The 19497-nt window shown below is 65.6% G+C and overlaps 6 protein-coding genes across 6 annotated transcripts; 2 read left to right on the top strand and 4 right to left on the bottom strand.

Annotated features, from left to right (window-relative positions):
- Nucleotides 1–18: 18 nt before the first annotated feature.
- On the bottom strand, nucleotides 19–4451 carry V1510DRAFT_414210 (uncharacterized protein). Its single transcript, XM_066933373.1, has 3 exons — nucleotides 4079–4451; nucleotides 2390–3988; nucleotides 19–2349 (listed from the first exon to the last, which is right to left on the bottom strand). The coding sequence occupies exons 1-3, from the start codon at nucleotides 4424–4426 to the stop codon at nucleotides 439–441; spliced, it is 3858 nt and encodes a 1285-aa protein (XP_066789848.1). The 5' UTR covers nucleotides 4427–4451; the 3' UTR covers nucleotides 19–438.
- V1510DRAFT_414208 (uncharacterized protein) lies at nucleotides 4406–5815 on the top strand. Its single transcript, XM_066933372.1, has 4 exons — nucleotides 4406–4660; nucleotides 4711–4813; nucleotides 4871–5173; nucleotides 5341–5815. The coding sequence occupies exons 3-4, from the start codon at nucleotides 4880–4882 to the stop codon at nucleotides 5692–5694; spliced, it is 648 nt and encodes a 215-aa protein (XP_066789847.1). The 5' UTR covers nucleotides 4406–4660; nucleotides 4711–4813; nucleotides 4871–4879; the 3' UTR covers nucleotides 5695–5815.
- Nucleotides 5816–7033: 1218 nt separating this feature from the next.
- V1510DRAFT_392100 (transcription factor Tfb2-domain-containing protein) lies at nucleotides 7034–8544 on the bottom strand. Its single transcript, XM_066931789.1, has 2 exons — nucleotides 8428–8544; nucleotides 7034–8396 (listed from the first exon to the last, which is right to left on the bottom strand). Exons 1-2 carry the CDS (start codon nucleotides 8509–8511, stop codon nucleotides 7083–7085), a joined length of 1398 nt encoding a protein of 465 aa, XP_066789846.1. The 5' UTR covers nucleotides 8512–8544; the 3' UTR covers nucleotides 7034–7082.
- Nucleotides 8545–8696: 152 nt separating this feature from the next.
- Nucleotides 8697–12321, top strand: V1510DRAFT_402176 (armadillo-type protein; the record flags this gene model as incomplete). Its single annotated transcript, XM_066932086.1, has 2 exons — nucleotides 8697–8920; nucleotides 8952–12321. 2 exons carry the CDS (start codon nucleotides 8697–8699, stop codon nucleotides 12319–12321), a joined length of 3594 nt encoding a protein of 1197 aa, XP_066789845.1.
- On the bottom strand, nucleotides 12165–14810 carry V1510DRAFT_414201 (PalH/RIM21-domain-containing protein). The gene has a single exon (XM_066933371.1). The coding sequence runs from the start codon at nucleotides 14448–14450 to the stop codon at nucleotides 12390–12392; it is 2061 nt and encodes a 686-aa protein (XP_066789844.1). The 5' UTR covers nucleotides 14451–14810; the 3' UTR covers nucleotides 12165–12389.
- A 1539-nt stretch (nucleotides 14811–16349) lies between these two features.
- V1510DRAFT_352507 (uncharacterized protein) lies at nucleotides 16350–16577 on the bottom strand (the record flags this gene model as incomplete). Its single annotated transcript, XM_066930873.1, has 1 exon — nucleotides 16350–16577. A coding segment is annotated over one exon (228 nt), but the record flags the coding sequence as incomplete, so codon positions are not given.
- Nucleotides 16578–19497: the final 2920 nt, after the last annotated feature.

The raw sequence follows: 19497 nt of genomic DNA, 5'->3' as shown, positions 1-19497 counted from the left end.
CGCCCGTCCCATCCCAGGTTAATGTGAGAGCTTATATTATAACAGCGATCCTAAGAATACAATTTTGACTAATAATACTCGACAACGCGGACAACAGACAAAAGATCAGAAGACTAACTATATGGTTCTATATTACTGCTGAGGTAATCGTTATATTCGACATATTCATATAGTATATATGTGATACATTGTTATATAAATTAAACAAAAATCGTCATGCTCTCTATTATTCCCATGTACGTATTTTTCCACGCTCATCCCAAATAAACCATCCGCCAAACAAAATTGTAAAGGAACTCGAAATCGAACAAATAGACGCAAAAACGCAGAACGAGAAGTAGAAATATATGAACGCCCGGTGAGTACAGTTCCAAAAATTAAAGAGCGGAAATCAGATAGCAGAGCAAAACAAAAAGAAAGCGTCGTGTCGCCGTGGTCCTACACAGGGATCTTCCAAAACATCTCGACCTCGCGCCCCTTGCTCTCGGGTATGCTGTCAAAGTCCCAGTTGAGTGACTCGCCGTTGAACGTGGGCTCGACCATGGCCAGGCCGAACGGATCCCATTTGTCGTCCTCGACGTCGCCCTGCGGCTTGTTCTTGTCCGCCTGGGCGCCGTCGCCGGGCTGGGAGCCGTCGCCGGGCGGCGTCTCGAGCTGGCCGGCGCCGGTCAGCGCCGGCACCGTCAGCGCGGTCGACAGCCCGGACGAGCCGGACGAGCCAAAGCCGAGGAGCTCGGTCGCGTACGTCTCGTCCGACGGCAGCCACACGTCGTCGATCGAGTCGAACGCGGTCTTGAGCACCGCGGGCGACAGCTTGCCGCTCCACGGCGGCGTCATCGGCGCGTTGTCCTCCTTGGGCGTCGAGATCTTGGTGTCCTTGCCGCTGCTCTTGCTGGCCTTGCGCGCCAGCCCGGCCGCCGGGCTGTTGGCGAACGCCGACGGACCCGCGTCCTTGGCGTCTTTGTCGCTGTCCTCGTTGACGCCGCAGACCTTGGCCACCGCTTGCAGCGCGTACCCGACCGGGTCCCGCTCGGCAAACTCCCGCCGCTTGCGCGCCTCTTCCTCGGCGCGCGCGTTCGCCGCGGCGACTGCCGACGCGTTCGGGCTCGACCCGGCTGCTGCCCCGGCCCCGGTGCCTGTTCGCGCCATCATCGCCGGCGACGGCGAGTTGCTCGGCACCATCGTCGGGTCCAGCTTGCCGCGCTTGTTGGCCGGCTCCTGGGCGCCCTGCAGCGCCTTGTTGGTCACCACCGGCGACGACTTGGCCGACGTCCGTCCGGGCGCCTTGGCGCTCGGCACCGGCATCGGCGACCCCGTCGCGCCTCCGAGCGACCGCTTGCGGTTCATCGGCAGCTTCAGCTGGTCCACGCCAATCCCGTTGTTGTTGTAGATCGGCACCCCATGCGCCGAGTGTAGCCCAGTTGCTGACGCCGTTGTCGACGGCACGTTCGCGCCCGACACGGCCGCCGCTGGTGTCGGCGGCACCGCCGGTGCCGGCGACGGCACCGGCATGCCCATCTGGTTGCCCGCCAGCTTCTTCTGCTGCGACATTGGGCTCTGGTTGATGAACTGTGCCGTCACGCCCGCGCCGTCGCCCATGCCCATGGCTGCCGGCATATTGCCCGCAGCCATGCCCGCCTTCTGCGCGCCCGCCTGCTGCGCCTGTGCCCGTTGCACGGCCGCCTGCTGTGCCGCCCGCATCTGCGCCGGCGTCAGCCGCTGCTGGTTGCCGACGCTTCCCGGCGGAAGCACAAACTCCTGGCCAGGCGACGCCTGTGGCGGCATGATCTCGTTCTGGAACTGTAGCGCGCCCGGTGGCGCCGCCTGCCCGGCCTGCTGCGGCTTCTTGAGCCCGACCGCGCCCGCGGCAGCCTGTCCGGGCATGCCCGCCGTGTTTGGTCGTGCCGGCTGCTTGCCCTGCTGCCGTGCGACCGCGGCCGCGTTGCCAGCCATGGCCTGGTCCAGGTTCCCCGGCTGCTGTTGCCGCATCTGCATCTGCTGCATCTGCTGCATCTGCTGCAGCTGCTGCATCTGCATCTGGGGGTTCTGCGCCATGCCAAATTGCTTGGCAGCGGCTCCCGGGGCACCGGGAGCACTGGCGGCCACAGCAGCAGCATTGACACCCACGTTCGCCTGCACGGGCTTAGCCGCGCCGGGCAGGTTGCTGCCCGGAAGCGGCACCCCAGTCGCACCTGCGCCCGCGCGCTGGCCTTCTTGCAGCCGCGGCTGTGTCCTCCGGAAGAACCCAAACGACCGGCTAAGCTCCATCTTGTACTGCTGCATGCTAGCCGGAGTCATGAGCGTCTGGCCCTTACTCAGGCCCTCAAAGAGCTCCTTGGATGTGATTTGCTAGACGTGTTAGGCTTCGTTGCGACCCCCGCGGACATACCATGTCGATGAACTTCTTGGTGACGACCTCGTTCCGCAGCGTCGAGTGCGCCCAGTGCACGAGGCGGTCCAGCTGGCGGCACGCCTCCTGGATCTGGATAATGCTATTCCGCACGCTGAGCTGGTCCTCGGCTGATAGCTCGAGCGGCACAGCCTTGGTGCGTGTCCGCAGGACCTCCTCGTACAGCTCGCGCAGGCGTTGCCGGTCGCGGTCCTGCTGTGGGGCCTGCTGGCCGTCCTGGCCGCCGAGCTGGCCCTGCGGGAACTGCTGCGACTGCAGCCCCTGCTGCCCGGCCTGGCCCTGCAGCTGCTGGGCCATCGGCAGGTTTGACCGATGCATCATCTGCTGCTGCAGCTGCAGCTTGTCCTGGCCGGCCTGCGCGGCCTGCGCCTGCGCGGCGACCTGGCTCTGGGCGGCCTTCTGCTGCTCGAACGACCACTGGTTCTGCTGCGGCGTGGCTTGCGCTGGCTTGCGCTGCGGTGACGACAGCGTCGGGTTGGCGTTGAAGACGCCCTGGTGCTGCTGCTGCGGCAGCGCCGGCGCCTGCGGCATGAACGGGCTGGTCTTGAGGTTACCGCCCTGTGCCTGCTGCTGCGGATTCAGCCCGGCGTTCACGTCGACTTTCTGCTGCTGGCCCTGGGCCTGCTGGCCCGGAATCCGCCGGTTAGCCGGCAGCTGGCTCTGCATCAGCTGCACCATCTGCGCGGACCGCTGCTGCGGCGTCTGCTGCGCCCCCGGCTGGCCGCTTTGAGCCTGCCCCTGAATCGGGTTCTGCCCCTGACCGACCTGGCCCTGGGCTTGCGTCTGGCCCTGGCCCTGGGCCTGCGCCGCCGCGTGCTTCTCCTGCTGTTCACGCAGTTGCCGCACCCAGTTCGAGTGCCGCGAGTGCGTAGCCTTCACCATCTCCATGGCTTCTTTCGGCATCGAGTTCGTCCGGAACAGCTGGAAGATCTGCGGCCAGGTGTTGACGTTCGGCGGCAGGAATGGCAGATCCTTGAGCAGAATCGGCGGGATCGGCATCTGAATTACCTCCGACTTGAGATCCTGCGCTGGCCGCTGCTGACCCTGGTTGATCTGACCGTTGCCGCCGACGTTGCCCTGCTGGACACCGGACTGCACCTGCTGGCGCAAGGCCGCCGCCTGTAGTTGTGCCTGAGTAGGCTGCTGGCCAGCCTGATTGGCCTGCTGGCCCTGCTGCTGGCCGCCTTGGGTCTGGTTGACCTGGCCCTGTTGGTTCTGCTGGCCGAGTTGGCTAGACTGGCCCTGCAGGTTGCCCTTATTCTGCAGCTCCTGCGATTTTTGCTGCTGCAGCATCTTCTGAACCATGATGAAATGCGATGCCTGCTGTTGCGGCGTCATGCTCATGAAGTTGCTCAGCCGTTGCGCCGACGACGGATCGCCGGTCTTCTGCTGCAGTAAGCGGACCTGCTGTTGTAGCAGCGCCTGCTGCTGGGCCTGCTGCTGGGCCTGCTGCTGAGGTGTCGGCGGGTGCTGTGCAGCCTGCTGTTGTCTCATCTGAGCATGCTGGAACATTTGGAGCATGGCCTGCAGCTCAGCCGGATGTGATGGGATCTGGAGCTGACGTTTTTGCTGCTGCTGCTGCTGCTGCTGCTGCTGCTGGACCTGATTCAGGTCTGGTACCTGCTGCTGCTGCTGCTGCTGCTGTTGTTGTTGCTGTTGCTGCTGCTGCTGCTGCTGCTGTTGTTGCTGCTGCTGCATGAACTGATTCAGCAGTGCAACACTGTTGGCGCGCTGCTGCGCGGTCAGTTGACTCGGCGCCGTGGCACTGTTATGCTGCTGCTGCTGTCCGGCTTGTGTACTCTGCTGGCCCTGCTGCTGGGTCTGTGCGAACCCCTGAATAGGAGAGGACGTCTGCGCTGTGTTACCGGCCGCCGGCTGACTTGAGATGAACTGCCGTAGCGCGTTCTGATAGGCGGCGTTATTCATGCCCTGTGGTATCGACATCGGCTGCTGCTGCTGCTGCTGATCGTGCTGGCCGAACAGCTGATTATTGCCGACGTTCAGCTGGGGCATCATGCCCTGCAGGAAGTCATCCTGAGTGCGCTGCTGCTGCTGTTGCTGCTGCTGCTGTTGTTGCTGCTGCTGCTGTTGCTGCTGTTGCTGTTGCTGCAGGAACTGCTGCTGCTGCGATGCCTGCGAGTTCTGGTTGGCCTGCTGCTGAGCTTGGGCCAGAGCTAAATTTTTGCGGCGCTGTTCCATGGAGTTCCTGACGTAATCCATACGAGTTTTCAGCGACGTGATGTAGTCATCCTGCTTGGTCAGCCTCTTGCCCCAACGCGTGCCCAAGGCACATCACATACCTTTGTGTTTGCCATGTTGAAGGCGTTCTGCTCGGTAGTTGTCGCATAACTGACAATCTTTTCAGGGGGGCTGCTAGGCGACATCTTTTTGAATGCATTCACGCTGCCAAGGTTAGTGATAACCATCATGGGGACGTGACAGCCCCCCAAAAATACTCACAAGGCGTTGATGAACGTCTGGCGCTGGGTGGCCGAAATCTCTGATTTCCACGGAGCGTTGACAGCATTGCCTGTGGCGCCCGTGTTGGTGGCGGGACCCATCCCACCACCACCACCGTTACCGACCGGGTTTTGCTGCCCCATGGCCGACGGATCGAGTAGATTAAAATTCGAGTTTATGTCCATTGCATGGAGGACCTGCGCGGCGGATGCAAAAAGAGCCGGAAAACTCAGAGGGCGCGGCGAGCGCCGAAGTGTGCCTGGACCTGAGACACCAGGAGGGTGCCGGGTTGGGGTACAAACTCTGGCGAGGTCAGCAGATTCTCGGGGCGTGTGGGCGTGCAGACACCACATCACACGCCGCATCGGGGGCTGTCGACGAGCGGCAGCGGTCCACACGACGGCAACCTCGCCAGCCGGGCGGGGCTTGCCACACCCACCGCGCCGACGCCAGCGGCGCATAAGGCTTACCACGTAGAGTCCAAGACCTGGGATAAGATCTGCGATTCACGGCCAAGCTGCCGGAGAGGTCCGGTGTCGAGGCGCGTTCGTGAACGGGGTATCGCGGCCCACAGCCCTATTTCACCGCGTCGCTCACGCGCTGCGATGCCGGGTGCTAGAAGCGACGTCTGGCCGAAGATGAGGCCTGATCGATCGCGGACCGTTCGGGGGCACTGCGAATCGGCAGAGGGATTGAACCTGGCCGATTTAAAAAAACCGCACTGGACGCCAGATAAAACGACCGCCACACGGCCTGCACCGACTTTTAAATTCCCCACCGAATCCCCACGTGGATGGCTCGTGCTCCAACTTCGAGATGCCTGACCGCCTCTACTAGAGCGTGCTGGCTGCAGGAAGGGCAGGGAAACACTCGTGAGCGATGCGCAGAAGGATGCAACAGAAAAGAGGGAAAATAAGGAATAATCGCAGGTAGCGAATTGTTTGGCGTAGCGCACCAGCGAGATTATAGCGTATGCTCTATACGAAATTAGCGTGCGCGGTGTAGGTTCGAGCAGGTAACGACCATTAGACCAAGTTACCCGGACTTCACCGGCCAGCGGTCGGACTGGGCTGGTGGTCGGGGTTAGGTCAGCGGCCTCTACCAGCGGCTGGCGGCGGTCGCGGTGGACAGGACAGCGGCCGGCTGAGGTAAGCCAGTGGATTGCCTTAGCTAATCGGCGCGGCGCGCGCCCGTCCAGGAGGCAGGAGCCAGCAGCAAAGAGGGGGGGCCGGGGCAGCAGACGTACTACTAGCAGCTGCAGACAGCAGGGCAGACGAATCAACGCGAGCCTAAGCACGCGCTAGTGTGAACACGGGCGTGATTTGCAAGTCCAGAGTGACCGTAGTTACCGGATTCGCTCAGGCGCAGGAACGTAAGCTTTCAAACACCCGCGCTGGGTGCTTGCTGGACGGCGGCGACCAGCTGGTACGAGGACGAGCCTGCACGAGGCAGTAGCCTGCATGAGTGTGCATTACCGCGCATGTGCGCGCATACAAGCGCGTGCCCGCGCAGGCGGCTGGGCAGCACGAGACAGCGATCTGAAGAGGGTGTGCGCCGCAGGCTGGCTGGCAGGGGGGCGCCCGGGCAGCGGCTGACGGCCGCGCAGCCGCGCACGGCTGGCCATACGGCGGCGGGCGCGGCAGGTGCGATCCGCCTCCAGCGACCGTGGTCCGGCGCGAGGTCCCGCGCGCTAGACAGCCGCTGGGCGGTGCGGCAATGAATGGAGTGGCTATCAAGCATAAAGTTAATACTATTTGGGATTAAACCTAGTCTGGACGGGTCAAGTGGCTCGCCAGAGTGAAGTATCAGATCCTGACGCAGCGGCTGGCACTGGCGTGCGGCCGTGGACGTCGGCCGGCGTCCACCTGCCGACGCCTGCAGACTGTCGGCGCCCGCTGCCGACGGCCGCGCGCGGCCGGGGCACGCGGCCGGGGCCGCCGTCGCGGGACGCGGGCCCACCGCAGAGCCGTCAGGAGCCCCCCGGGCCCCGTGAGGTGGCCAGCGAACCTGCGCTTTGCTGCAACAAACACGATTATGATACACGCTAAGGTATATTTGGCAAGCATATCGTATCATACAGGTGCGGTCTAGCGCATGAACGCCGTCTATGTATAGCAGGACCGGCACGCGGCGGTGCGGCAGCGGGACAGGCCAGCGCCACGGTCTAGCGGCGTGGCACGTGCCCTGTGGCGGCGGCCGCACGGCGTGCGGCTCAGCCCGCGTGCACCTTGCGCCGCACAAAGTCCACGATCTGCTGGTTGCCCTCCTTGGTCACGAAGAACGTGCCCTTGTTTTTGTTCTCCCACACGACGACGCCAAGCTCCTTGGCGTACGTGACCGTCGTGTCGTACTCGTAGTTGTTTTTGAAGTCGCTGAACAGGTAGCCCTCGACGGTCTTCATGCGCTCCATCTCGAGCTGCCACAGTCGGATTTGGTCGACGACCGTCGGCGGCAGAACCGGCGGCCCGCGCCGGCGCATCTGCTCGTGCGCGTGCACGTTCAGGTACGCGATGATCTGGTCGGCCGTGATGCCGTTGAGCAGCGCGCGCCGGACGCTTTCGCGCGTGATCTGGCCCGAGACCATGTTGCGGAATCGGCTCTTGAGATGTGCAAACAGGTTGAGCACGGCGATCTGCAGCGGCGAGTCCGTGTACGCATACATCTTGAAGTTGGTCTCGAGGATGACAAAGCCGGAGCCAAAGCCGCCGACGGCGGCGGGCGCGTCGCCGATGGCGTCCGTCATGGTCGACGCGGCCGACTTCTGCGCGCCGGCGTCGGTCGTCAGCGTCGTCGCCAGCCGCGTCGGATAAAACCGCCGGGACGAGGCCTTGCGCTGGTAGACGATGCCGTAGTCGCGCAGGTCGTCCAGCATCATCTTCTGCGTGTCGGACAGCGCGACCAGCGAGTAGTCCTGGCCGAGCTCCAGCGAGCCGAGCATGAACAGAAAGTGCAGGACCTCGACCGGGTCCATTTGCAGGTCCTCGGCCATGTTGAGGTACTGCAGCAGCAGCGTCCAGATCTGGCCGTTGACGTCGAGCAGCAGGAACTGGAAGCCCGCGTTGGTGATGCGCATGTTGCGCGCGGACGTGCCCTCCATGAGCCCGCTGTGCTGCAGTAGCGAGACGACGCCGTCGTTGGGCACGCGCTCGGTCTCGGTGCCGACCATGAAGTGCAGGATCAGCTCCCACTGCCGGTTGGCGTGCTCATCCAGGAATGCCACGTCGACGCGATGCTTGTCCTCGGTGTCGCATGGCACGCCGAACGAGTTAGTTGTGTCGCCGCCGGTGAGCGCCGCGCGCATCGAGGTGCGAAACGTCTTTTGCAGGCTGATCGTGGTGCCCGTTTCCTTGATCAGGTGCATGCTCCGCAGCTTCTCGAACGCCTCGAGCTCCTTGCGTCGGCTGCCGGCGCGCACCCATGCGGACAGATCAGACGGGTGCACGCCCTTGTCGCTGTAGAGCATGGCCATGATGAACAGCTGGACCATCGGCGGGAACAGCCGGAAGATGGCCAGACAGGTCGCCGGCTGGGGTCAGCGCCGCGCGCGCTGGACTTACCGACGAGTAGAGCCGCATGAGCACGGGCTCGGGCAAGCCCTCAAGGTACTCATTGATGCTCGTGCGGAACTGCGGCACGGCCATGGCGGATCTGAGAGCGGGCCGCCGCAGAGCGTGGGAAGCTGGGTGGGAAGATTTGCGTGCGAGCGCGCCGCACAACGTGCGGCGGGCCGCGCCGCACACTCTGCGGCTTGAAGCCGCGTCTCGCGCCGCACGTCCTGCGGCGCGCCGCTTCAAATTGTGCCCCCCCCCCCGACGTCCACCCAACAATGGCGACCAACAGCGCGACGTACGCCGCGGTCCAGCCGCTGCTGGACCGGCTCTCGTCCGAGGACTCGGACTTCCGGTTCATGTCGCTCAACGACCTGCACGGCCTGCTCGCCAATCCGGGCACGCATCTGACCGACGGCAACACGACGTCGCGGATCATCGACGCCATCTACCGGAGCCTGTCGGACCGCAACGCCGAGGTGCAGAACCTGGCAGTGCGCTGGTGAGTGGACGCGCGACGGCGCTGACGACAGCCTGGCGCCGCTGGTCGGCCGTCTGAACGACGGCCAGACAACGACGCTGCTCGGCCGCCTGGCCGGCCTGGTCGCGTCAGACTCACCCGAGGACGTGTCGATCGCGCTGACGGCGCTGCGGACGGTCATCACGAACGTGCCTGTCACGGCGACCAACGGCCGGCTGTTTGTGGGCTACCTGCTGCCGACGCTGCTGCCGCGGCTGCGGAACTCGTCTGACAGCGTCGACGTCCTGGTCGATCTTGTCCGGCGGTTCGGGCCCGCGCTGGAGCCGGCGCAGGTGGACGACACGCTGCGCGCGCTGATCGAGATTCTCGAGACCGGCAAGGGCCTTGTGCGCAAGCGCGCGATCGGCGCGGTCGGCGCGCTGACGCCGTACCTGGATGCGGCCCTGTGGCAACGCACGATGGACTACCTGGCGGGCGCGTTTGCCGGCCGGCTGGCGGACGACAAGCTGCGCACGATGGTGGCCGTGTGCGGCACGCTCTGCCGCGCGGACCCGGCGCGGACGGGCCCGCACCTGGGCACGCTGACGCCGCACGTGCTGGGCGCGCTCGAGGCCGACGAGGACTCGTGCGAGGCCGCGCTGGTCACGCTCGACACGTTTGCCGCACTGTGCCCGACGGCCATGGCGGCGTTCACGGCCGAGATCGTGGCCACGGCCCGCCGGTTCGTGCGCTACGACCCCAACTACGCCGTCGACGACGACGACGCCTACGGCGACGACGACGAGCAGATGGAGGACGCCGAGAGCAGCGACGACGAGTTCGACGACGGCATGTTCTCGGACGACGACGACGGCTCGTGGAAGCTGCGCCGGTCGGCGGCCAAGCTGCTGGCCACGTTTGTCGACACGCGGCCGGACCTGCTCGCCAGCCTGTACGCGCAGACGGGCAGCCTGCTGGTCGCGCGCTTCGGCGAGCGCGAGGAGACCGTGCGCACCGAGGTCATGGCCACGTTCACCGTGCTCGTGCGCAAGACCGGCGCGGCAGCGGCGCCGGCCAGCCCGCGCCGCGGCCGCAACAAGCGCCGCATGACCGACGACGGCGACGCGCCCGGCGCGGTCGACCCGCGCGCGGCGCTCGCCGGCCTCCTGCCGACCGTCTTCAAGCTGCTCGCGCGGCACTTCCGCAAGCCAGCCAACGTGCCGACCAAGCAGGCGGCGCTGGCGCTGGCGACCGAGCTCGCCGCCGTCCTCGGCGCCGCCGTGCCCGAGCATCTGGCCGAGTTTGTGCCGCTGCTCGAGGCGTCCATGCGCTCCACCAACGCCCTGCGCTCGGCCATCATCGTCTTCGTGTCCACTGTCGTCCGGCACGCGCCGCTGGCCGCCGTCCAGGCCTACCTGCCGGCCTTTGCGACCATTCTCGAGACCGGCGCCGACGACAAGTTCTACAAGGTCTCCTCCGAGGCGCTCGCGGTCGCGCTCGAGCTCGTCGAGCTCGTTGCCAGCGGCGACGGCGATCACGCTGCCCTGCTTGTCGGGCTCCACGACACGGCGGCGGCCAAGATCGTGTCGGCCGAGGTCGACCTGGAGGTCCGCGAGCGCGCCATGCTCGTCGTCAGCAAGGTGCTGGCGCAGTCGCGCGCGCTGACGCCCGAGCAGGCGGCGAACGACCTGGCCGTGCTGCTCGACCGCCTGCGCAGCGAGATCACGCGGCCGGTGGCCATCCGCTGCGTCGACACGATCGCGCTGGCCGACGCCACGGTCGACCCGGCCTGGACGAACGCGGTCGTGGCTGAGCTCGTGGCGCTGCTGCACAAGGCCAGCCGCGTGCTGCGTACGTCCGCGGTCGTGGCCCTGCGCGCCGTGTGCGCGTCCGACCGCCTGCGTGGCCAGATCGCGCCCGACGTCGCCGCCGAGACCGTCACCGTGGTCAAGACGGTCGTCGTCGCCGACGACTCGCAGGTCCAGGCCAATGGCCTGGCCATCCTGGCCGCGCTGGCGCCGGCGGCCGGGCCGGCCGTGTTTGACGCGTCAGTCGTGCGACTTGTGGCCACGACCGGGGGCTTGGCCGCACAGCCACTGGCTGAACAAGTCGTGCAGCTCGCCGGCGCCGCCGCCGCCGCCGGCGGGCCGACCGCGGCCGCGACCATCTACGACTCGATCGTGGACGCGGCGGAAGGCGACCTGGTCGCCGGCGCGACTGCCGGCGCACTCGCGCGCGTCATCCACGCCGGCGGGCTGGCCGACCGCCAGGCAGCACTGGAGGCCACTGTGGCGGCGGACGCCACCGAGGCGGTCTGCGGCCCGCTGGCGGTCGTGGCTGAGCTCGCGCGGCTGGCCCCTGTGGCTGTGCCGGCGGACGCGGTCTACGCCAAGTTTGACTCGCCGTCGGCCAAGGTCCAGACGGCCGCCGCCCACGCGCTCGGCGCGCTGGCTGCGCGCGACTTGGACACACTGCCGCACGCGCTCGCGCTGCTCGAGGCCGCGCGCGGCCGCGCCGTGCTGCTACACCTAGCCGCGCTCAAGGAGACGATCGCGCAGGCCGGCGAGCTTGGCAGGCACGCCGATTCGGTCTGGGCGCTGCTCTACTCGCTCGACCTGGCCGCGGAGGACGACGGGTCTCGGTCGATGGCCGCCGAGTGCCTCGGCCGTCTGGCGGTCTCGTCACTGGACCATTACATGCCCGAGATCGAGCGCAAGCTGCGCGACGACTCGGACATCGTTCGCAGCGTGACCATCTCGGCGCTGCGGTACATCCTGGCGGACGAGACCGCGTGGCAGGCCGATAGCGTGCGCGCGGTCATGCTCACGTTCTTCACGCTGCTGACGGACGCCAGCGCGGCCAACCGGCGGCTGGTGCTGACGGTGCTGACGGCGACGCTGCACACGCACCCGCTGTTGGTGACGCCGTACGAAGCGTCGCTGCTGCCGCTGCTGTTTGCCGAGACCAATGTGCGGCCGGAGCTCGTGCGCGAGGTCCAGATGGGCCCGTTCAAGCACCGCGTGGACGACGGCCTGGACGGCCGCAAGGCCGCGTACGAGGCGCTGCACGCGCTGCTGACGGCGGGGTCGGCCACGGTCGCCCTCGACGACGTCTGTGCGCGCGCGCTGGCCGGACTGGACGACGACCACGAGATCAAGGTGCTGTCGTGCCTGATCCTGACCGCGCTGGCCCGGCAGGCGCCGGCGACTGTTGCCGCTGCCATCGACGTGCTCGCGACCAAGTTCACCGCGATCGGCACGGTCAAGCTCAAGGACAACGCGATCAAGCAGGAGATCGAAAAGCAGGGCGAGGCCGTCCGGCGCATCGCCAGCACGACCGCGGCCGTCCAGGACGCGATCGCCGTGGCCGCACCGCCCGCCGACAAGGCCCAGGCCTGGGCGCGCTACGTTCGCGAGGTCTACTCCAAGCTGCCGCAGCAGTAGTATACAACATGTTACAGTAATGTGACAGACCCAAGCATCCAAAAAGCAAGTTTTATCCATAAATGCACTCACGGCGCGTCGACGTCGTAGTCCCACGTGCGCACGCCCGCGAGCCGGTCGCGGATGACGCGGCCGCGCGAACGGTGCATGGGGTCGCGCGCGTCGGCAAGAGTGTCTGGCGGCGCCGGCTCGGCCGGCTCGTGTGTGTGGGTGGCCGGCGGCGGCGCCTTCTCGTCCCAGTAGTCGTCATGCGAGAAGCCGGGGTGCGGCTCGAAGGGGGGGAGCGCGGACGGGCCCGCGGCAGCGTCGGCGTCGAGGCCGACACTGTGGCCGCCGTTGGGGTCGGGCCCGGGCTCGTTGGGGGTGTTGGGGGCGTCGGGGCCGCTGCGGGCGGCGTCGCCGGTGTAACCCAGGTCCGCCGGCACGGCACGAACCCGGTCGATTGGGTCCGGGCCATCGGGCAGATCCGGCGTGCCCGGCGCGCCTTGCACTGAGTTGTGGCGCTCGGACGGTGGCGGTGTCGGCAGCGCCAGGCTGGCGGGCACGGCACCCACCACGCGCGGCAACGTGCGGAACCGTGTCACGTTGTTCATGTCCCCGGACGTGTTGATCACGAGCCGCACGTCGTCGTCGCTCTCGCTGCCGTCAGACGACGGCGGCCGCACAGTCAACGTCGCCGCCGGCCGCACCAGATTTCGTGCCGTGTACAGCGGACGCGAAACGACCCGCTTAGCCGGATAGTAATGCCGCACGCGGTCCGCGGCCGTCCGCGGCGGCGCCTCCGGCTCCGAGTCCGACGGCCGCTCGACGCCGGTGGCCGTCGCGGCCGTGCTCGAACCCGTCGAACCGGTCGAGTGCGACCGCCGCGCGCGCTCCAGGTCGTGCCCATCGTCCGACTCGGCTTCCGAATCCGAGTCGTCAAAAAGCCACAGCCGCGAGTACCACGGCCTACTCTCGAGCGCGTTAGCGGCGTCGACCAGCGCAGCCGCGGCAGCCGCCTTCTCGTAAACAGGGTCGCCGTAGTACGCTGACGACGGTCGGCCTCCCTTGCCGCCCTTGCCGCCCTTGCCGCGCGCAAACGGGTACTTGCGGTGTTTGTGGGCACCCGTCTCGACCAGCTCGTCCTCAAACACCTGACGGCCGAGTACGCCTGACTCCTGGAACTTGCGCTCGAGCAGCTCGATCCGGTCGACCCACTCCCACACGACGACGGACGCTGCCACCGAGCCCACCCAGTAGATGTAAGTGCCCCAGCCAATGATGTACTCGTGCGAGACATCCAGCAGGAAAAACATCACCGGCGACAGCACCGACACAACCGATATCAGCGCCAGTATCAAATTCGACGAGTGATACGCAAATGGCCGTTTGGCGATCGAGTAGTAAATCACGTAGGCCGAGTATATCAGCGCGATGATGATCTGGAACAGGTACGACAGCGCTGGAATGGCGTCCTTAAACGACTGGTCGTCGTCTTCATTGTTCAGGCACGCCTGCAGAATCCAGAACACGCTGTCGATGATGATCAGCACGCCACCGATGCCGCGTATCACCCGCTTCTCGCGATGCCGTGGAAAGAGCCGGACCAGTGTCTGAATCTGTGCCAGCCACATGAAAACGTCCGAGAACCCGCGCAGAACCAACAGCGCCGTCCCGCGTCCAACCTTTGTCCGTATCTCCTCGGCATCTGTGTACTCCTGGTAAAACTGTTCTTGAATGATTGACACGCACCGCGACAGCGCGTACGTCAGCGACACGGCAACCGTCAGCGCGGCAAATTTCTGTAGGTACGGCCGCCGCCCCGGCGTGATGAAAAGCATCAAGAATAAGATCCATGCCACCGTTAGCGAAACGGACATGCTGATCGCAATCGGCGCGACCGTCGCGTAAAACGGGATGTGTAGGTCGGCTTCCGCCGCTACCCGCGAGTCCTCCAACTTGGAACCGTAGCTCGCACTCGATGCCGTTGCCGTGGCCACCGCACAGAATGGCGAGAACGTTGCTGTGCCGGTGATCGTGGCCGTCGCCGACGGCATCACGACCACTCCCGACGACAGCAGCCACTGCGTGCATGTCGTCAGGTCGTGCGTGAATGTCGGGCTCTGGACCCGCCACAGGTCGTTGCCCATCCTGTGGGCGTCAGTTGCTGCTCCGCGCTCCACGCCGCACTGCGCCGCACTGCCTACCTGTGCTTTCTAGGGAAGGGCTCCAAAACCACGGGGCTTTGGGCCCGCTTTCTCGTTTACCGGCGCCTCCTCTGCTGCGCCTCTTTTGCCCGCTCTAGGCCCGGCCGCGGCTGAAAGGCGGCCTGTATGCTGTTTATGATCTGCTCTGCGACTCACTGCCCGCAGAGGCGATCCGAACTTGCGTCTTCCGTGCCAGTGACGAAGTAACGAAAAACTTGGAGGAGAATTAAGAGTTTCTCGTGGACGATAAGCATTGGTGTGGTTCGGGTACGGGTCGCAGTATGGCCGACAAAACGGGAAAGTATGAAATGGAAAATTTTGGCAAAAAATGCTTGGTAGTCGTGACAGCCCTAGCCCAGAGGGGTACGCGCACGCTGGTCTACGTGGCTGTCAGCCATCGCTCCGGTTCGCCTGCGCCCTACGGCTGAGTGCCACGCCCGTGTCCGTCGGCGCGGACGCGGCGGATCGACACCTTTGTGACATCGTGCCGTTCAGCGTCCCTTGCCAGCCCGGCAGCTGTGCCGTGTCAGTCGGATCCACCGCGGCCGCTGTCGTCTTTCGGTCTGGCCTCGTCGTTGTGGCGGCGCCGATGGCTGCTGGCGCTGTGGCGCCATGAGCGACTTTCCAGCTGGCGCCTGCGGGCCGACGTGTGGCGGCTGTGAGCAGTGTGATCGTGCAGGGCGTTTCGAGCCTCCCATTGGCTAGCGCGAGCGGAGACACTCGTCTGGAAGCGGTCGGCCGGCTAGGCTCGCCTCCAGGCGCGTCGCCCGCACCCTCCGCTATGGCCTGGATCCGCCTGCGCCGCATGTGTCTTGTGTACGCCAAGATCCAGACCACGCCGGCCCGTCCCGCGCGAGGTCTGACGGCTTGGCTGCCGCCAGTTCTACGTCCATCTCATGCAGTGCGCCTGCCACGTCGCACTCATTTTCCAGCCGGTGCGGGCTGGCCGTTCAGCTGCTGGCAGCAGCTTCTGGGCCCATCGGCTAGGCTTGGCGTCCGGGGTCTAGGTCGTCTCCGCAGTCCACCCGCGGTGGGACCGCGCTGCGGCTCCGGTGGCCGCATTAGTACGCTGAGAGCCAACGCTGCGCTAGCTGAATACGAGCTTACCCGGGCAATGCCCGCGGTGGCTTCTTCGACCCGCCGGACATATTGTGGGATAGCCAAGACTTTGACACGCGAAGCTTCCTGGGCATTCGATCTCAGGACAGCGTTTAATGAGTCGCCGGCGCACGGACCGGCGGCACCGCTGATGAATATCGTAGCCATAGCCATGGGCCTGCGACCGATCGCAAGCGCGGCTGCTGTATCATGTCCGTGAGTGGTGCCCTTAGGGCCACGGTCCGCTGGCGAAACGCGTCAGCCGCCAGGGTTGAGGTCGGGTGGGCCGGTTATAGGTGGGTCAGGCCGCGTGACGCGCGCGCGACGCGTGCCGCCACGACGCGTGCTGGCTGGCGCCGCACGCAAAGAAGATCCAGCCGAGCGCGTTAACGTGCGCCAGCGGCAGGTTCCGTGGTCGGAGCCGTCAGCCGTGTCCGCGCGGCTGCGGTTGTGGCCACACGTTGCTCATGCGAACAGCCGCGTAGTCTGGGCAGGGTCCGCAGCCAAGACCGAGCTCAGAACCGGGCGCGGAACCGGGAATGGAACCGGGCAGCACAATACGAGGGGTACGGTAGGTACGACCGTACGCGGTGTGCAGCACCCAGGGGCAACGCGTGGGCTATTCGCAGTGATCACACGGGCAAGCGGCCCCGCGTGCTCACCGTACCCTATCAAGCAGCCGGTCAAAGTGCAGGAGGTCTATTAGGTATGTACTGACGGTCGCTAGCGATGGCGCATGCGCGAGTGCTGGAGGAGATTGTCGCCGCGCGAAAAGCGACGGTTGCAAAACTCGCAAGCAAAGGGCTTGTCGCGCTGGTGGAGGGTGCTTATATGTCGTTTGAGATGTTCGCGGCGCCGGAACCTGCGGCTGCACTCGGCGCACTCAAAACGCTTCTCGCCGGGATTGCCCGGCAGCGGGTTTAATGACGCAGCAACGTGTGCGGCCGACGGTGCCGGACCGTCCGTAGGCGGCGCCAGCGGCGTGGACGGCGGCAAGATGTTGATCACCGTAGAGGGCGCGAATGGCGCCGCGTAGGACGGCGGCCGCGCAAACACAAGCTTGCCATCTGCGGCCGGCGTCGGTGGCGAGGCCGACACGGGCGACTGCGAGGCCGACGCCGATCCAGACGCCGACGCGGCTGCGGCCGCGATCGACACAATGCTGTGCTCTGCCCAGCGATCGTCGAGGTCCATTTTGCCAGAAAGCATGGGATCGATCTGCTCATCGGGAGGCGAGCCGGCGGGTTCTGCCGGCGGTGTGGTTGGCGACTGCGTCGCCGGCGATCCGTCCTGCGGCTTGGCCGGCGGCGACACGCCCGTGTCCGCGTCTGTGCCACGTCGGCGACGCTGTCGGGGCGACGCGTCGACTGCATTGGTCGCGTCCGCCTTGCGCTTGACAGATTCGACCGTGTCCGCCGCACCCTCGCCCCGCGCGCGCGCCCGGGTCTTCTTAACGCGTGTTTCAGGCAATGAGTCATCATCGTTGGACGCGTCGGCCACGGGGCGCGTCCGCGGACGCCCCTTGGCGTTTGTCACGTCCGTGCCTTCGGTCGCGTCGGCCTCCGCCTTGATCGCACCAGGTTCTGCGGCCACGCCGCCCGCGCCCCCGTCTGGCACAGACGCGGCGTCCACCGGACCATCCGGCTCGGCCTTCATTGCGCGCGAGTCCGTCCGCGGCTCGCCCTTGGCCATAGCCTTCGCCGCGCCCTTACCCGCGCCCTTCGTAGTCGTTTTGGCCGCTTTTCCAAGCGTCTTGCCTGTACTCTTCGTCTCGCTCTTGCGTTCGGTTTTCTTGTCTGTCTTGGTGCCTCCAATGGCGTCGTCACTTTTGTCGGGCTCGTCGTTTCCAGGGTCTACCAGACCCAGCAGCGCGATGGCCGCGTCAAACTCGGCCATGACAGCTCTGCCTTCAGCGGGTTGTCTTCAACCCACGTACTGTCCGCGGTGGGCAAGGGACCGTCAGCACGCAGCCGGATCGGCTGATCGCGTCAGGAGGTCGACGGCCCTGGTCGCCGCCAGCAAGCGGCAGCTGCGTGTGTGTGCTCACCCGGCGCGTACGTCGGCGCGCGTGCACTAGGTAGCGCGCGCCGGCTTCCCTGCGACCGCACTGGAGAGACGCGGGCGTTGGCCGTCTTGTCGATCTGCTGAAACACCGCCTGCTGCGGATTTCGAGCACTCTCTGCTGCGCCGTATCTATACGGTCTGCCTTCAATGCGTTCTACCACACAGCTGGTGCTCCTCCGGTGCCTGCTCCGAGTCTTGCGGAAGTCAATGGGCCCGTCCTGACGTGGATGCCTGTGCACGAGCGGTCTGGCTGGGCGCCTCTGGTTGTTCGATGATGTAGTAATTGAAAAAAAAGGGGGCGAAATATCCAGGGGGCGCCGGTGTGCGGCGCAGCGCATGTGTTACGGCATAACTCCCACACGGTGAATTGACTATGGCCGTAAGCGGCCAACGGCACTGGTAGCAAAGCGTAGATGGTGACAGGAAGCGGCCGAGAGCCGGGTAATACATGCCGACAGGGACTATACCGTGCGGCGGGCGACAGCAGTCTTATTGCGGTTCCCGAAATCAAGGAAAGACAGCGGCTGTTCGACCTTGGCTGGTGCGTGCCTGATGCCTGTCCAGATCGTTTGTCGCCGCCGCCACGCGCATGTCATCACCAACGGGATCTGCCAACGCAGTCAGCCGATCGTTGAGGCGCTTGCTAAGGCGATCGCCGCCTGCGCATCGGCTCATGGCCGCCCGTGCTCTATTGAGTCGCCAGCACTACTGCTATTGTCGCAGCCCGGACCGGCGATTTGTCCCGGGTAGATGCGCCACCACGTCACTGTCTACGTTGGCGAGCCTGTGCTGTCACACGGCTGGCGCACCGCGTGACCGCCTTGGCAACCAATCTGGTAAGCCGCACGGACCGCTCGGATCGGATGCGAGCCGACCCGCGGAGGTTGCCCCAGCAACTGTACTGGCGCCGGCTTGTACCATGCCGCGTGCGTGCGGATGGGCTACGAGCTCCGGCCCGGCGGGGATGAAACAAGCAAGTCGAGCCGGGCTGGCCACGAAACAAAGCCGAGAAACGCTGTCTGGGGTAATCACCTAACCCCAGTAAACCCTATGTCCGTACAACCCTAAACCGGCGCACTAGCGTTTCTCCGAGCCGCATTCTAGCCGCCATGCTAATGCTTCCCAGGTCAGAAGCTGGGCTGGGGTCTGGGCGCCAGTGTTGGTGGGTGGCCCACCAGACCTGCTGACCTACTAAAACGATCGACTCAAGGACCCTAAGCTGTAGAGGTGTGGCGGCGCGGCAAGTCGCCTGGACGCGGTAAGCCGCTGCAAACGCAGTGAGCCGTGCAGTCGGGCGTGACCCGCCTGGGCTGAGCCTCGCCGTAAAGAGTGCAAGGGCGCTCGAGCGCAGCGACAGGCACGGCGTGTGTCTGTGTTGTCCACTCGAGAGAGCCTGCCATGTGCAGCCATGTGCTGCGTAGCCCCAGACAAATGCGCGTTACCAGGTGCTTCCTGCAGGAAGCTGGGGTAAAGACGCGGCGGCGTGGCCAATCGCGGGTCCGCCCCACTGACTATTGGCGGGCAGGCGTCGAGCACCGTGGGTCGCCGCGGGGCACAGGCACGCTGGCGCGGCAGCTCTTAGAGAGAACAGCACACATATGGATGGTGGGGCGCCAACCTGTTGGGCTGTAAACCTGGGGTAGCTGCACGGCCACGGCCCCCAGACGTGAGACAGCACGTTGGCCGAACCTTGCGTCCCGTGGAGCCAGAGCCGTAGACGGTAGCTGACGAAACTTTGATACCAGTCAAGGGCAATGCGCGGCGCTCCTTCTACATTGGGTCGTGGGCCAGCGGGTGCCGCCGCTGTGGCCACATCAACCGCCGCGCT

The sequence above is a fragment of the Dipodascopsis tothii genome, assembly GCF_038497935.1.
Source record: "Dipodascopsis tothii strain CBS 759.85 unplaced genomic scaffold V1510scaffold_9, whole genome shotgun sequence".
NCBI classification, from domain to species: Eukaryota; Fungi; Ascomycota; class Lipomycetes; order Lipomycetales; family Lipomycetaceae; genus Neoaidaea; species Neoaidaea tothii.
Note: the sequence above shows the minus strand (reverse complement) of the source record. Positions and strands in the feature narration are given on the sequence as shown.